A 17,644-nucleotide genomic window follows, 5' to 3' on the forward strand; every position below is an offset into this window, starting at 1 on the left:
AAACAAGACTCAAGTCGTCCACAATACACGTCTGAAGAACAGGGCTCAACGAGGAGTAACTGGAGCAGTGTTAGTAGTAGTAGCAGTAGTAGTAGTAGTAGTATTAATAGTAGTAGTAGTATTAATAGTAGTAGTAGTATTAATAGTAGTAGTAGTAGTAGTAGTAGTAGTAGTAGTAGTAGTAATAGTAGTATTAGTAGTAGTAGTTGTAGTATTAATAGTAACTGGAGCAGTGTTAGTAGTAGCAGTAGTAGCAGTAGTAGTAGTAGAACTAATAGTAGTAGTAGTATTAATAGTAGTAGTTGTAGTAGTAGTAGTAGTATTAGTAGTATTAATAGTAGTAGTAGTATTAATAGTAGTAGTTGTAGTATTAATAGTAGTAGTAGTTGTAGTAGTAGTAGTATTAGTAGTATTAATAGTAGTAGTAGTAGTAGTAATAGTAGTATTAGTAGTAGTAGTTGAAGTATTAATAGTAACTGGAGCAGTGTTAGTAGTAGCAGTAGTAGCAGTAGTAGTAGTAGAACTAATAGTAGTAGTAGTATTAATAGTGGTAGTTGCAGTAGTAGTAGTAGTATTAGTAGTATTAATAGTAGTAGTAGTATTAATAGTAGTAGTTGTAGTATTAATAGTAGTAGTAGTTGTTGTAGTAGTAGTAGTATTAGTAGTATTAATAGTAGTAGTAGTAGTAGTAATAGTAGTATTAGTAGTAGTAGTTGTAGTATTAATAGTAGTAGCAGTAGTAATAGTAGTATTAGTAGTAGCAGTAGTAGTAGTAGTATTAGTAGTTGTAGCAGTAGTAGCAGTAGTAGTAGTAGTAATAGCAACAGTAGTAGCAGTAGTAGTAACAGTAGTAGTAGTAGTAGTAGTAGTAGTAGTAACAGTAGTAGTAGTAGTAGTAGTAGTAGTAGTAACAGTAGTAGTAGTAGTAGTAAAAGTAATAGAGGTATTTTGTGAATCCACACATTGCATAAAGACGTGCTCCTGAGTGAGTGTGATGTCACCCACAGTGTCCAGCTCATCGACGCTAGAGCAGGTATAGAATTACAGCTGTGAGTGTGAACATAGCAACCAAAGAGCCAATCAGGAGCGAGGCTGTTGACGGTAACAGCCCCTCCCCCCCGCACCGCTGGTTTGGCAGGGGGTGGGCACTTAGCAACGCTGTCAATCAAACCTTTAGTGAAATAAAAAACCCAGGATCATGAGGAGCGGGTTAAAACCAACATTTCAAAGTCAGAATGACATGTCTGACCGGAGCAGTTACAGAGAGAGGGGCCATGCTTTTTACATAGAAACTGAATTGGAGCCAAGGGAGCCAGAAATGCGTCCATGAGCACTTCCTGTCTGGAACGTAGCGGCTAACAGGTTAGCTATGTCCATTTATACAAACTGTGTATGGTTTTACCTGGAGAGAAGGTGAGAGAGTGCAGGTCTATGGGCAGTGAGGCCGCGTCTCTGAGCGCCGTCCGGATCAGGTCCTGGAGGTTCAGGTCTGAGGTCTGGACCTGTGCATCAGATGCCCTCCCATCCTCCTGTATCCCAGCAGGGGGCGTCTCAAACAGAAGAGAGTAGTGCACCGAGATCCCTCTATCCACAGGCCTAAAGGACAGAGAGAAAGAGAGTGAGAGAAAGAGGGGGAGGGGAGAGGGAGGGAGAGAGAAAGAGGGGGGTGGACAGAGAGAGAGAGGGGAGAAAGTGAGAACGAGAGGTGGAAAGAGAGAGGGGGGACAGAGAGGGAGGGAGGGAGAAAGAAAGAAAGAGGGGGGTGGACAGAGAGAGAGTGGAGAGAGCGAGCGAGAACGAGAGGTAGAAAGAAAGAGGGGGGACAGAGAGGGACGGAGAGAGAAAAAGGGGGTGGACAGAGAGAGAGAGGGGGGAGAGAGAGAACGAGAGGTGGAAAGAGAGAGGGGGGACAGAGAGGGAGGGAGGGAGGGAGGGAGAGAGAAAGAAAGAGGGGGGTGGACAGAGAGAGAGTGGGGAGAGAGAGCAAGAACGAGAGGTAGAAAGAGAGAGGGGAGACAGAGAGGGAGGGAGAGAGAAAGAGGGGGTGGACAGAGAAAGAGAGAGGGGAGAGAGAGAACGAGAGGTGGAAAGAGAGAGGAGGGAGAGAGAATGATGGGGTGGACAGGGGTGGATCCCTGTGTGCCAGATGCCCTCCCGTTTCTCTCTCAAAGTCACTATTCACAGTCTAATAGTGGTTCTCTGTTGCCATGGCAATTAAGCAAATCATGATGTTATATACTTTTAATGGATAAAGACCCTCACAAAATCCTTCAAGTCCAAAATGAACTGATATGTGGTAGTAGTAGCAGTAGTACTAACAGTAGTAGTAAGACAAGTAGTAGCAGTATTAACAGTAGTAGTAGTATACAGTAGCAGTGTAGTAGCGTTGTAACAGATCTAATCCTTTGGTTCCACTCATCGACTTTGCCTTTTGTCGTTTCCCTCTTTTTCGCCTGCTCTCTGCTCTCTGTCTCTTCTCTCTCCACACCCTCTCTCCTTCAGCTTGTTTTTCTCCTCTCGTCTTGCACTCTTTCTCCTCTCCCTTCTCCTTCACTCTCTGTCTCTCTCTCACACACACACACCCACACACCCCCACTCCCCCACCCCCACCCACACACACACACACACACACACACCCCACACACACACCTCTCTCTCACCTCTCCCTCCTCTCTCTTTCTCTCTACTCTCTTCCCTCTCTTTTCTCTTTCTCTCATCTCTCTCTTGTTCTGTCCTCTCACTCTCCTTTCTTTCTCTCTCACCTCTGCCTCCTCTCTCTTTCTCTCTCTCTCTTTCTCCCTCTCTCCCCACTCTCTCTCCCCTCTCTTTCTCTCTTTCTCCCTCTCTCTCTCTCTCTCTCTCTCTCTCTCTCTATTGGAGATGTGACAAATACTTTCCATCTGTTTTTTGAGATATAAACCAGGACTAAACCAGGACTAAACCAGGACTAAACCAGGACTAAACCAGGACTAAACCAGGACTAAACCAGGACTAAACCAGGACTAAGCCAGGACTAAACCAGGTCTAAACCAGGACTAAACCAGGTCTAAACCAGGACTAAACCAGGACTAAACCAGGACTAAACCAGGTCTAAACCAGGACTAAACCAGGACTAAACCAGGTCTAAACCAGGACTGAACCAGGACTAAACCAGGACTAAACCAGGACTAAACCAGGTCTAAACCAGGACTGAACCACTCCAGGCTCTACATGGTCTGTAGTAACTGGGGACCTCATAACTGTGAGGTGCTCGGGGTGGTGTGAGGGACAGGCAGAGGCAGATGTGGGGTTATTGTGGTCCTCACCTGATCTCCAGCACAGACAGAGCCTTGAAGCCCGGCAGTTTGATGAAGGCGTGCTGCATCTGAAACACAAAGGGTCTGTCACAAAGGTTTTGGAGTGAATGCGTTTGGTCGTTCATTCAAGAGGTGTCTCCAGTTCTGCCTAGATACTGGTGATGTCATTGCTTTTACGCACACTGGGGGTTTCTACATGTATGTTTATGGCGGAATGTTCACCAGATACCATGGAGACACAAACAAAATCACAAAACTAGTGTTAACTGTCCCTGAGACATATTTAACTTAATTCAAGCCTCTAATGTGTGATCTGACACCTTTTAGCATTCTGTTAGCATTCTGTTAGCACACTGGTACTACCCCTGTTCTTTGGAAAAATCAAGTCACGGCTGTCACACTCCTTCATTCACTTCTGTGTTTGCGATGAAGGCTCCCTGCACAACCGAGGGATTACACAGACATCTGCAGAACGTAAGTGCAGGATTATAACATGAAAACAAAAGTAAAAAATACAAACACAAAACAGATGTGGTGTGTCGAGATGAAGGGAAAGCTCCAATGAAACGGTTACTGTTGGGACCATGTGACATCACCACACTGTAGAACCCGGTTTACTGGGTCTATCCAAACAAAACAAAAACTGGCACAAAGTCTTCTCCGTGCATATTTATATAAACCGACCTCTTCCTGTAGATGCTGTGCCAGGTCGTTGTACTGCAGAGAGTCCCGTTCCTCCAGCAGCTCCCTGTACCCCGGGTCTCTCAGCTCCACGCTCAAGTCCACAGTCCTCTGGGTTATGACCTCAGGGACCTCAGGGACCTCCGGGACCAGGTTTAGGTCTGAGTCCAAGACAGGTGGCTGGGATTGGCTCGTTGATGCTGTCATGTCAGGGTTTAAAGAGGGAGGGTGCGTTTCCGTGACGACAAACGGGGAAGGGGTGATGGTGGGCGGAGCTTCTGCCCCTGAACAACAATAAAACAGTCAACTTTTCTTAAGATGCAAAAAATATTAAAAACTGTTTAAAAAGTGTCCTCTGCATTTGACCCATCCTTCAGTGTCTATAGGGTTAAACCTGTGGAGCAGTGGGCCAGATCTGATCCTAGTCCTAGTCCTCAGGGAGTGGGTGCTTAGCAACGCTGCCTGTCAAGCCTGTTGCTAATGCTAGCAGCTTTCTGTTATTAATGCTCATATCATATCTTGATTTTGGAAAAAATTGTGAAATAAAAACCCTAAGGGCATACATTTTACAGTCATAATGACGAGCCTGACAGCAGCAGTTACAGAGAGACTCACTTTTTTCATAGAAAGTGAATTAGAGCCAGAGTCGATGAAGCCGAATCGTGTCTATGCTCACTTGGTAGCAGCATAACTCTGTCTGTTTATGTATACAGTCTATGGGAGCACTTTGCTAGACTCTGTGCGAAGCTCTGACTGAAATACTCAATATATTTATGATTTTCAGAGTGCTAAAGTGAAAAGTTTGAAGGTATAAAATGTAAATTATCTGACCTCCTGGATGTTTCAACATTTAATCACTTTTTTGGTTTTACAAAGAGTAGCTGACCATTTTTATTAGTCTGACTCTGACTGTTGTAGTTGTGTTTTATTGTACCATTTGTTTACATGTGTACTTATTATGAATCAGCTGGCCCATGTTTCATCTTGTACAGCACTTTTTTATTCAAATCAAATGAAAACTCAGTACCAGAGCTGTGAGCAGGTCTGAGAGTCGAAGCCACTGTCACCACTCCTCTGGAACACACAGAGAAGAAGGAACTCTTAGAAAAGAGAGGAGGAGAGGGAGGAGGAAAGAAAGATGAGGAGAGAAGGACAAGAGGCAGACAAGAGGAGGACACGAGGAGGAGAGGAGGACATGAGGAGGAGAGGAGGACACGAGGAGGAGAGAAGGACAAGAGGAGGACAAGAGGAGGACACGAGGAGGAGAGGAGGACATGAGGAGGAGAGGAGGACACGAGGAGGAGAGAAGGACAAGAGGAGGACACGAGGAGGACAAGAGGAGGAGAGGAGGACACAAGGAGGAGAGGAGGACACGAGGAGGAGAGGAGGACAAGAGGAGGACACGAGGAGGAGAAGAGGACAAGAGGAGGACAAGAGGAGGACACGAGGAGAGGAGGACAAGAGGAGGACACGAGGAGAAGAGGACAAGAGGAGGAGAGGAGGAACGTTGCGTGTCTCACCGAGCTGGAGGTCTTTGATCTCTCACTCTGCTCATTCTCTGCAAAAAAAGAAATAAAAAAACCCATTTGACCCATCCTTCAGTGTCTCTGGGTTAAACCTGCCAGGAGCAGTGGACCCATCTCTTGAGCTGGTCTGTTCTGCATGTTTTGAGTTAATGGGGAAAACCAGAGGAACCTCCACACAGAAAAGCCTGGGAGTCCAACAATTCCTGGGACTCGCACCAGGAACCTTCTTACAGTGAGGTGAGAGCACCAATCAAGGAAGAGTGAAAACTGAATTTTAAACTTAACCAAGAATCCCCTCTTCTTTCAGAACATGTTTGTAGAGGTCTAAACTACAGTTCTAAACCTTGTCTAAACCCAGTCTGGACCTGGGATGATACCGGTCTAAACCTGGTCTAAACCTGGTTTGAACCCAGTATGAACCCGATGTAAACCCACTCTGAACCCGGTCTGAACCCGGTTTAAACCCAGTCTAAAAAAAACTGGTCTGAACTTGGGAGAATACGGGTCTAAACCTGGTCTGAACCCCATCTAATCCAGTCTCAACCTGGGATAATACTGGTCTAAACCCACTCTAAACCCTGTCTGAACCCAGTCTCAGACCAGGTCTGAACTTGGGATGATACTGGTTTAAACCCACTCTAAACCACCTCTAAACCTTATTTAAACCCAGTCTAAACCCAGTGTAACCTGGCCTAATACTTGCCTAAACCAGGTCTGAATTTGGGATAATACCTGTCTAAACCTGCTCTAAACCTGGTCGAAACCCAGTCGAAACCCAGTCTGTACCTGGTCTAAACCTGGTCTAAACCTCATCTAAACCCAGTCGAAACCCAGTGTAACCTGGTCTAATCCTTTTCTAAACCTGGTCTGAACCCGCTCTAAACCCGCCTCTAAACCTGCTCTTACCCTGTGGACCAGGCTGAGATGTTCATCAGTGCGGCTGAAGTTGAGAGCGATATCGGAGATGCACAGGGACTCGCTCTGACAGGTCTGGACCCAGGACTGGTACTCTGAGGTCCCAGGGATCCGGTCCAAGAAAATTCTGAAGGCCTCCCACACAGCCTCCTGACACACTGAGGAGCAGAAGAGAGGATCAGAAGAGTAGAGGCGAGGGTCAGAGGAGCAGAGGGTCAGAGGAGCAGAGAAGAAGGTCAGAGGAGCAGAGGAGAGCGTCAGAGGAGCAGAAAAGAGGGTCAGAGGAGCAGAGGAGCTCTGAGGCTAACAGTTATAGCGGCAAATTTTGAGCCGAGGTCCATATTTGGAATTCTGACCGTGAGTATCAAAGCAATCAAAGAACCAATCCGGAGCGAAGCTGTTTAAGGTAACGTCCCTTCTTGCCTGCACTTAACAATGTTGTCAATTAAACCTGTTGTTAATGCTAATGGGAACTTGGGGAAAGAAGGCGCCTGATTGGTCTGACAGCAGCAGTTACAGAGCGAGGGGCAACAGTTTTTCAATGTAAACTGAAATGGAGCCAGAGCTGATGGAGCCAAAACCGCACCCATGTTCACTTCCTATATGGAACATGGCGGCTAGCAGGGTAGCTACATCCATTTATACATACAGTCTATGGGTATAACCTAGGACTAAAACAGGTCTAGCCTGGTTCTTAACCAGGACTAAACCAGGTCAAAATCAGCACTAAACCAGGACTGACCTCGGAGCTGGTAGTAGGCCCGGTGGCTTGACAGGACTTCGCTCAGACTTTCTTGGGGACAGATTCTGACCCCAGAGTGAAGAAACACAGATCTCCTCCTACGAGATCTCATAACCTCAAGACCAGATTCTGAACCAGGACTGGACCCCACAGGCCTGAGAGAGCGAGCGGACTGGTCTCTGGTTTGGTCTCTGGGCTGGACTCTGGTCTGGGATCTTTGTATCAGGTCCGGTAACTGCAAAGACCCAGCAGCGTCTGGTTTGGATCCTGGATCTGAAAGAGAAGCACAAACTTCACCTAAATAAGTTAAGGTAAGGTACACTTTATTTATCCTCTGCATTTGACCCATCCATCACTGTCTCTGGTTAAACCTGTTAGGACTAGTGGGACCCATCTCTGAATCTTGAGCTAGACTTGATTCGGACTACCTTAGCTGGAGCCAGACACAGGGAGAACATGCAAACTCCACACAGACACAGGGAGAACATGCAAACTCCACACAGAAAGGTCCTCACCCATATCCCTGTGTGTGTCAGAGGCCCTAGGAGGATTAGGAATGTTTTCTTTGGGAGTGCTACAGTCTACTACTACCACTGCTACTACTACTACTAGTAGTAGTAGTAGTAGTAGTAGTGCTTAGTGCTGCTTGTACTAGTGAAGTGTTTAGCTATTATTATAGTACTGGTTTAGTCCTGGTTTAGTGCTGGTTTAGTCTTGGTTTAGTCCTGGTTTGGTTCTGGTTTAGTGCTGGCTTAGTCCTGGTTTAGTTCTGGTTTAGTCCTGGTTTAGTCCTGGTTTAGTCCTGGTTTAGTGCTGGTTTAGTCCTGGTTTAGTCTTGGTTTAGTCCGGGTTTAGTGCTGGTTTAGTCCTGGTTTAGTTCTGGTTTAGTGCTGGTTTAGTCCTGGTTTAGTGCTGGTTTATTCCTGGTTTAGTTCTGGTTTAGTCCTGGTTTAGTCTTGGTTTAGTCTTGGTTTAGTCCTGGTTTAGTCCTGGTTTAGTGCTGGTTTAGTCCTGGTTTAGTCTTGGTTTAGTCCGGGCTTAGTGCTGGTTTAGTTCTGGTTTAGTCCTGCTTTAGTGCTGTTTTGTCCTGGTTTAGTGCTGGTTTAGTTCTGGTTTAGTGCTGGTTTAGTGCTGGTTTTGTCCTAGTTTAGTGCTGGTTTTGTCCTAGTTTAGTGCTGGTTTAGTCCTGCTTTAGTCCTGGTTTAGTGCTGGTTTAGTCTCAGGTGCGTTGGTTGGAGGTGTGCTTGTATTTGACCCTAAACACTCGTGGACAAAATGAGAAACATGAGCAGCTTATGTAAGAACAACAAGCACTGAAAATACTGCTCCTGTCTGCTCCTATCTGCTCCTCTGGCTCTGCTCCTCTAGTTCTGCTCCTCTGCTCCTCTGGTTCTACTCTCTGATAGTAAATAATAATCAGTGTTTTCTACACTGTTTATCTCTCTCCTGTTTCTCTCCCCTCTCTGATTCTCTCTCCTCCTCTCATCCCTCCAACTCTCTTCTCTGTTTTAGTTTAATAATCTCTCTCTCTCTCTCTCTCTCTCTCTCTCTCTCTCTCTCTCTCTATATATATATATATATATATATATATATATATATATATATATATATATATATATATATATATATATATATATAGAGAGAGAGAGAGAGAGAGAGAGAGCATTAGCATTTGTCTGTGGAGTCCAATTCTGCTCTCTCTCCTTCTCTCTCTCCTTCTCTCTCTCCTTCTCCCCTTCTCTCCCCTTCTCTCCCTCCTTCTCTTTCTTTCCTTCTTTCTCTCTCTCCTTCTCTCCTTCCTTCTCTTTCTTTCCCTCTTTCTCTCTCTCCTTCTCTCACTCCTTCTCTCCTTCTCTATTTTCTCTCTTTCCATCTCTCTCCTTCTCTCCCTCCTTCTCTCTCTCCTCTCTCTTTCTTCTCTCTCCTTCTCTCTCTTTCCTTCTCTCCTTCCTTCTCTCTCTCCTTCTCTCCTTTTGTCTCCCCCTTCTCTCCTTCTCTCTCTTTCCTTCTCTTCCTCCTTCTCTCATTTTCTCTCTCCCTTTCTCCCTCCATTTCTCCATCCTTTCATGGCACATCACTATCTCAGACAAATCTACGAAGTGAAGAACTGGTGGGTTTCTGGTTTGAGTCCCGGCCACATATCTCTGTGGCTTTCACAGATGGGGGGGTGAACCAAGAGGTGTGACCTGGTAAGCCTCTGGTGAGTGGGTGAGTGCTTAACCCACTGCACCTGTTTCTGAGCACAGGTGATCGGTCAGGTCTTATGTAACAGTCAAAGTCCTTACATCAGTGAGCAGGTTTAGACTCCGCCCCAAAGCATTCTGGGACATGTAGTCAGAGCAGGCTTTTACCTGGTTTATGATTAATATCTGTGATCACTGGCCTGTCCACATGAAACCACTCACACAAAGTTCAGACTGTATAAAGTGACAGAGAGAGTGTGACATCACCCACAGCGCTCGGCTCCAGTCACATGATGCTCGTCGAAGCTAGCAGTTGTAGCGGCTAAGAGTCAAGTTTCACATTTGGAATTCCAGCCGCGAGTATCATAGCAACCAAAGAGCCAATTCAGAGTGAGGCTGTTGAAGGTAACGCCCCTTCCTGCTCGCACTGCTGGTTTAGCAGGGAGCGAACGCTTAGCAACCCTGTCAATCAAACCTGTTGCTAACACCTTGGGGAAAGAAGGCGCCTGATTTGTCTGCTATTAATGTTCATATCAGACACAATAGTGAAATAAAAACCACAGGACCCCACCCCTAACTAACAATACTAACCTTTGAACTGAGTAGGTCAGGCTTCACCTTCACCTTTTCTAAACTTAACGTATAAGGAATATATATAATGAATATATTTATAAGATATTGATATTTTATTTATATATATATATATATATATATATATATATATAAAAATGCAAGGGTGATTAAAGAGGCTCCTGGTCTATGGCAACCCTTTAAAGTCAAATCATTTTTTCGCAGGGAGGGCATCTGACACACAGGGATACAGGATAATGATGACTATTTTTTCCTTTGTGCTCCCTCCCTCCTCCTGACCTTCTCTCTCTCTTCATTTCCACCCCTACTCCCTCGTCTCCTCTCGCCTTCCTCATCCTCTCCATCTCTCCTTCTTCTTTCCTTTCCTCTTCCCCTCCTCTCCTCTTCCTCCTTTTCTGTCGGAGCTCAGAGGGTTGGGGCTTCTCCCTCCTCTCCTCTTCTCTCAAAGCTCAGTTGGATTGGGCCTTTCTCTCTCTCCGTCTCTCCTTCTCTCACCTCTTCTCCCTCTCTCTGCTCTCCCTCACTGTCTTCCTCTCCTCTCCTCCTCTCCTCATCTCAGAGCTCAGAGGGATTGGAGCTTCTCTCTCCTCTCCTTCTCTCGCCTCCTCCTCTCTCTCTCTCACCTACTTCTCTCTCTCTCTCTCTCATCCTCTCCTCCTCTCTCTCTCCTCTTCATCTCTCAGAGCTCAGAGGGATTGGGGCTTCTCTCTCCTCCTCTCCTCCACTTCTCCTCTTCTTCTCTGCTTTCTTTCCTTCTCTCCCTCCTCTCCCTCTTCTCCTCTCCTCCCTCCCTCCCTCCCTCCCCCCGCTCCTCCTCTCCTCCTCTCCTCTTCTCTCAGAGCTCAAAGGGATTAGAGCTTCTCTCTCCTCTACCCCTCTCCTCCTTTCCCTCTCCTCCTCCTCTCTTAGAGCTCAGAGGGATTGGGGCTTCTCTCTCCTCCTCTCCCTCTCTCCCCTCCTTTCCCTCCCTCCTCTCACTCCTCTCCCTCTGTCTCCTCTCCCTCCCTCCTCTCCCTCTCTCTCCTCTCCTCCCTCCCTTCCTGCCTCCTCTCCCCTCCTCTCCTCCCTCCCTCCTCTCCCTCTCTCTCCTCTCTCTCCTCTCTCTCCCTCCTCTCCCTCTCTCCTCCCTCCCCCCCCTCCCTTCCTGCCTCCTCTCCCCTCCTCCTCTCCCTCCTCTTCCTCTCTCTCCTGTCCTCTTCCTACCTCCTTTCCTCTCCCTCTCCTCTCCCTCCCCCTCTCCTCCTCCTCTCCTCCTCTCCTCCTCCTCTCTCAGAGCTCAGAGGGACTTACCTGTGACTCTTGCTGTGTGGCCGCCCACTGTGAAAAGAATCCAACAAAACAACAACCAAACGTTCCACAAAAACATTTTTCAAACAGCAAAACTCACACAAATCTCACGGAAAATCCAAAAATATTCTCAAAATTCACAAATAAAAAGTGAAATGTTTAGAGGTTCCCAGGAGAACTATGTTGTTAGAGACATTTTCCACGTGTCACAAATGTCCAAGTTTAATCCATGTCTGAAATAAAAAATAAAATGAAATAAAATGAAAAAAATAAAAATAAAAAATACAATAAAAAAAACAAAAATAAAAAAAACTAAATTTGTCAGCTGATTTCCTGAGATCGACTGTGAGCCATTTTGGTGACTGCAGCGAGATAAAGTCCAGCTTTAGTCCATCTTTAGTCAAAGTCCAGATTTAGTCCAGATTTAGTCCAGATTTAGTCCAGATTTAGTCCAGATTTAGTCCAGATTTAGTCCAGGTTTAGTCCAGGTTTAGTCCAGGTTTAATCCAGGTTAAATCCAGTTTGGGGTTTTGGAGGTGTGGATCCCGAGCGCTTTTGGTGGGGATCAGTCCACTCCTGGTGCATGCTGGGCGACGGAGGAGGAGCTAGAGCAGAGGATCATGGGAGACGTAGGACATGGCGCCGACGCCTGATCTGATAATCTGTTTATCTGCTGCAGCCGCTAATCCAGATCTGCCCCATAACCATCCTGTTACCGGATTTAGACCCAGGACTAAACGGGCACTGAACTGGGATTGAACAGGACTGAAGCGAGAATAAACCAGGTTACAGGTTTTCTTTACAGATGGGTCAAACACACTGAGGACTAAAGGCAGGGTGAGGGAGAGGTCCCTGCATCAACAATAAAAATACATGTCAAAATAAAAAAACTAAGTGAAAAGCAGATGCCCAGCTATAGACTGTCAAAAGCCAGATCAAACAAAACCAGCACTGAACCAGGACTAAACCAGGACTAACCCAGGATTAAACCAGGACTAAACCAGGACTAAACCAGGGTTAAACCAGGACTAAACAAGGACTTAAGCAGGACTGAACCAGGGGGACACATTGGTTCCTGTGTGTCTGTGGGAGTGTGGCTTGGATGAGCCCCTCTCTCTTCTGTCTCTCAGACAAACATCAGAATCCTAAATCCTGTTGTTGTATTTATTTGCACTTCTTGCAAATCTGTTAATTCTTGGAGTCAGACCAAACGTCTCTTCCTCGATCAGCCGAAGCTTTGCACAGGGAAAGACGTGAGCAGGCGAAAGAGGACGGGATCAGAGCTGTGTGAAGAAAGAGGAGACAATCAGAGAGGAGACAGGATAACCACTCTGCCACAGGGAGTCTAACCCACAACCTCCTCACTGAGAGGACACAGGATAAACACTCTGCCACAGGGAGTCTAACACTCATCTGTTATTGTGTTTTTTCAGAAGTGTAGCAATGGTTTGGAAATCACACCGTACACTGTAAGATACTACTACAAATACTACAAATACTACAAATACTACAAATACTGCTACTGCTAATGTTGCTGTGGACAGTTTTGTTTTATGTTTCTATATGTTCATGGAGAATTTTTCTTTGTAAAAAATGTAGCCAATCCAGAGCGAGGCTGTTGAAGGTAACACCTCTTCTCACTTTAACAGGGGGCGGACACTTAGCAACGCTGTCAATCAAACCTGTTGCTAACGCTAGTGGGAGTGTCCTTGGAAAAAAAAGCGCCTGATTTGTCTGATATTAATGTTCATATCTTGAATTACTTGCACAAAGTGAAATAACAACCCCAGGATCATGTAGAGCGGGTGAAAGCAAACATACTCTGACAGCAGCAGTTACAGAAAGAGGGATGGCAGTTTTTACATAGAAAGTGAATTGAAGTCAGAGTCGATGGAGTCGGGCCGTGGCTCTGAAAACACTCATGTCAATTTGAGATATAAACACAATGATGCTGAACCCAGTGTGTGTGCTAATCAGATCATCACAGTACTAATACTCTAATACTCTTTACTGCAGGGGTACTACTACTGCAGTAATCCTTTAGTACTTCAGACAGGCTCCAGACTACAGACTGCACTGTGGGATTATACACGATTATTCAAATCTGATAATCTCCAGATACACAACAAGACAAGATACAATACGCCTGCACTTTTCCCTAGTCCTGGTTTAGACCTGGTTTGGTCTTGGTTTAGTCCTGGTTTAGTTCTGGTTTAGTCCTGGTTTAGTTCTGGTTTAGTCCTGGTTTAGTTCTGGTTTAGTCTTGGTTTAGTCCTGGTTTAGACCTGATTTAGACCTGGTTCAGTCCTGGTTCAGTTCTGGTTTAGCCCAGGTTTGGTCTTGGTTTAGTCCTGGTTTAGTTCTGGTTTAGTCCTGGTTTAGTTCTGGTTTAGTCTTGGTTTAGTCCTGGTTTAGTTCTGGTTTAGTGCTGGTTCAGTCCTGGTTTAGTCCTGGTTTAGTCCTAGTTCAGTCCTGGTTTAGTTCTGGTTTAGTCTTGGTTTACTCCTGGTTTAGTGCTGGTTCAGTCTTGGTTTAGTCCTGGTTTAGTTCTGGTTTAGTTCTGGTTTAGTCTTTGTTTAGTCCTGGTTTAGTTCTGGTTTAGTCCTGCTTTAGTCTTGGTTTAGTTCTGTTTTAGTCCTGGTTTAGTTCTGGTTTAGTCTTGGTTTAGTCTTGGTTTCGTTCAGGTTTAGTCCTGGTTTTGTTCTGGTTTAGTCTTGGTTTAGTCTTGTTTTAGTTCTGGTTTTGTCCTGGTTTAGTTCTGGTTTAGTGTTGGTTTCGTCTTGGTTTAGTTCTGGTTTAGTCCTGGTTTAGTTCTGGTTTAGTTTTGGTTTAGTTTTGGTTTTGTTCTGGTTTAGTCCTTGTTTAGTTCTGGTTTAGTCTTGGTTTAGTCTTGGTTTAGTTCTTGTTTAGTCCCGGTTTGAACAACTCCTCTCTGTCTGTTCTCTCCTTGTCCTCTCTATGTCCTCTTTGTCCTCTCTTTCTCTCCTGCCTTTGTCCCCTCTGTTCTCCTTTCTTCTCCTCTCTGTTTGTCCTTTCTGTCTGTTCTGTCTTTGTCCTCTCTGTCCTCTCTCTCTTTGTCCTCTCTCTCTTTGTCTTCTCTGTCCTCTCTCTCTTTGTCCTCTCTATCTGTCCTGTCTTTGTCCTCTGTGTCCTCTCTCTCTTTGTCCTCTCTCTCTTTGTCTTCTCTGTCCTCTCTCTCTTTGTCCTCTCTATCTGTCCTGTCTTTGTCCTCTCTGTCCTCTCTCTCTTTGTCTTCTCTGTCCTCTCTCTCTTTGACCTCTCTATCTGTCCTGTCTTTGTCCTCTCTGTCCTCTCTTTTTACACAGGTATTTATAAAGTCTGACCTTGACTAAACTCTGCAGTAGTTCATATACACCTCCTACTCCTCTGTGACCCTGCTCCAACAGCCAATCACAGACGCCCATGTCTCCAACAGCCAATCACAGACGCCCATGTCTCCAACAACCAGTCACAAATGCTATATTCGCCCAAAACAAAGTATTAAAGTATTATGTTTAATGAGTTTCACTTTTGTCACTTTCAAGTCTCCCCTCCCTTTGCTCTCTGTGCTAATTCACTCCTCCATCAGAGCCACTATCACAACACACTCAGCTGCATCCGACTAATGAAACTACTGCACATCACATCAGGTTTGTCAAGTTGTAGTGTATTGTTTTGTATCGTGTTTTTGTATATTTATGGAGAATTGTCATGTGGGCGCACGGGTGATGTAGGCCTGTGGGCGGAGCCTTGTACAGATTTGTGCTGCTAACCATAAGGAGAGTTTGAATAGGGCCCAGGAGAGATCACTAGATTACTCAAACAGACATAGATCACATCTAAAACCTCTTCATGTTTTTGATGAGGGAACAATGAAATCATTTTTAAAATTAAAATAAAAAAATGTGGCTCGTAACCTGCTCTAATGTGATGAAATGTTCTGCATTGGGGCTTTAACCTTTTAACCCTGCTCTCTCTTTCTCTCTCCTCCTCTGCTTTCTTGTTCCTCCCCCGTCTCTCTTTCTCTCCAGATGCTAAATGGTTTTGTCCAATTATCTTCTACATTAAGATAAAGATTCACAGTCATTCACACTCTCCTCTGCTCCTCTCCTCTACTCCTCTCCTCTGCCCCTCTCCTCTGCTCCTCTCCTCTGCTCTTCTCCTCTCCTCTCCTCCTCTCCTCCTCTCCTCTTCTCCTCTCCTCTGCTCCTCTCCTCTGCCCCTCTCCTCTGCTCCTCTCCTCTACTCCTCTCCTCTGCCCCTCTCCTCTGCTCTTCTCCTCTCCTCTACTCCTCTCCTCTTCTCCTCTTCTCCTCTCCTCTCCTCCTCTCCTCTTCTCCTCTCCTCTGCTCCTCTCCTCTGCCCCTCTCCTCTGCCCCTCTCCTCTGCCCCTCTCCTCTGCTCTTCTCCTCTCCTCTACTCCTCTCCTCTTCTCCTCTCCTCTGCTCCTCTCCTCTGCCCCTCTCCTCTGCTCCTCTCCTCTGCCCCTCTCCTCTGCTCCTCTCCTCTGCTCCTCTCCTCTACTCCTCTCCTCTGCCCCTCTCCTCTGCTCTTCTCCTCTCCTCTACTCCTCTCCTCTTCTCCTCTCCTCTGCTCCTCTCCTCTGCCCCTCTCCTCTGCTCCTCTCCTCTGCTCCTCTCCTCTACTCCTCTCCTCTGCCCCTCTCCTCTGCTCTTCTCCTCTCCTCTACTCCTCTCCTCTTCTCCTCTCCTCTGCTCCTCTCCTCTGCCCCTCTCCTCTGCTCCTCTCCTCTGCTCCTCTCCTCTACTCCTCTCCTCTCCTCTGCTCCTCTCCTCTGCTCCTCTGACCCTCTGCTCGTCTCCTATGACCCTCTCCTCTGCTTTTTTGCCCCTCTCCCCTGCTCCTCTCCTCCTCTGACCCTCTCCTCCTCTGACCCTCTCCTCCTCTGACCCTCTCCTCCTCTGACCCTCTCCTCCTCTCCTCTACTCCTCTCCCCTGCTCCTCTACTCCTCTCCTCTGCTCCTCTGACCCTCTACTCTGCTCCACTCCTCTGCTCCTCTGACCATCTGCTAATCTCCTCTGCCCCTCTCCTCTGCTTCTTTGCCCCTCTCCTCTACTCCTATGACCCTCTCCTCTGCTCCTCTTCTCCTCTCCTCTGCTTTTTTGCCCCTCTCCCCTGCTTATCTGCCCCTCTCCTCTGCTCCTCTTCTCTGCTCATCTGCCCCTCTTCTCTGCTCCCCTGTTCTGAGGACATGAGGATTGATTGAAAGCTGTCGTTGTCTTGCTCATGGGCGGCTGAAGGTCAAACTCTCATTTAGATTTAAATAGATGTTCATTTCTGCATCTCGTGTCTGGCCATGTGCTCTGAACGTGCCTCAAACACATTGTGTTTCTATAGTGACAAGCGAGCGCCTTAAAGGGACAGTGACATCAGAGCTGTCTATCATCCTGCCAAAGACGAGACCCTCTTTAGCCCTGGTTTAGTCCTGGTTCAGACCCTGTTAAGTCTAGATTAAACCTGGTTTGACCCAGTTTAACACTGTCCTGTCCATCTGCCATGGGGCGACTGTGACACAGAAGAAGGGGACTGAGGATTCTGGCATATTACCAGCCTGGTAAATCCAGACTGATCTGTGTTTCTGTGTTTTATACAGAAGGACATCAGTCTGGACCTCACTCCCTCCGTCACACCTCGAGCCGTCCAATCAGATGAGGTTATTTCAGTGACGCATGTGAATTGGAGCAGCTCATTGGTCACTATTATTTTGGACATTATTTTTGGATTCTACGGAAATCCTCCATGTTTTTTTTTGTTCTTTCTTTTTTTAATCCACCTGTCAATCACGGCCAACTGAACTCTGGGAGATTCAGGGGTGACCAGACTCACATTTTCACAAAGTACTGGAGAAGTGTGTGTTCTGGATCCCAGGTAAGGTTATTACTGTAAGTAAAAAAAAAAAATAAAAAATCATAGAGCCAAAATGTCTTGCCCAAGGACACAAGGGCAGGAGTTTTAGGTGGAGCCATACAAAACAACATCTGCTCAAAGATCTTTGTTTTCTTTTTAAACCTTTTAACAGAGACACTCAGATGTGTCAAGGTCATTGGAACGAAAGACTTTTATCCCTCTCCCTCCTTCTCTTTCCCTCGCTCTCTCTCTTCTCTAGCTCCCTCTCTTTCTTCCTCCTCCACCTCTCTGTCCTTCCTCTGCCTCCTCTCTACCCTCACCCCCTCTCTGTCTGTCTTTAAACCTCTAATGTCCCTATAACGACCCCCCCTGGGACCGTGGGCCGCCCTTTGAGAACCCCATTCAAACACATTACGCTTTGTGCTGTATCCAGAAGTGGGTGTCTCTAAAAATCATATAAACTAAAAATATACGCCCCATTTGTGCTGAAGAGGAGGGGACTCACGAGCAAGAAGAGTCAAAGTCAAATGAAAGAGAAAACTCAGATCTGGAGC

General features: G+C 46.2%; 1 protein-coding gene across 1 annotated transcript in view; it reads right to left on the reverse strand.

The window, feature by feature from the left end:
* The window catches only part of LOC129457411 (interphotoreceptor matrix proteoglycan 2-like), a 37,480-nt gene extending 29,801 nt beyond the window's left edge, over positions 1–7,679 (reverse strand). The window contains exons 1-8 of the mRNA XM_055232383.1: positions 7,676–7,679; positions 7,161–7,433; positions 6,410–6,576; positions 5,498–5,535; positions 5,005–5,051; positions 3,981–4,261; positions 3,306–3,364; positions 1,403–1,596 (exon numbers count right to left, since the gene is read on the reverse strand). Of these exons, the coding sequence (XP_055088358.1) occupies positions 1,403–1,596; positions 3,306–3,364; positions 3,981–4,261; positions 5,005–5,051; positions 5,498–5,535; positions 6,410–6,576; positions 7,161–7,433; positions 7,676–7,679 (1,063 nt within the window). The remainder of the gene's footprint in view (positions 1–1,402; positions 1,597–3,305; positions 3,365–3,980; positions 4,262–5,004; positions 5,052–5,497; positions 5,536–6,409; positions 6,577–7,160; positions 7,434–7,675) is intronic.
* Positions 7,680–17,644: the final 9,965 nt, after the last annotated feature.

This window comes from Periophthalmus magnuspinnatus, chromosome 24, assembly GCF_009829125.3.
Source record: "Periophthalmus magnuspinnatus isolate fPerMag1 chromosome 24, fPerMag1.2.pri, whole genome shotgun sequence".
Classification (NCBI taxonomy): domain Eukaryota; kingdom Metazoa; phylum Chordata; class Actinopteri; order Gobiiformes; family Gobiidae; genus Periophthalmus; species Periophthalmus magnuspinnatus.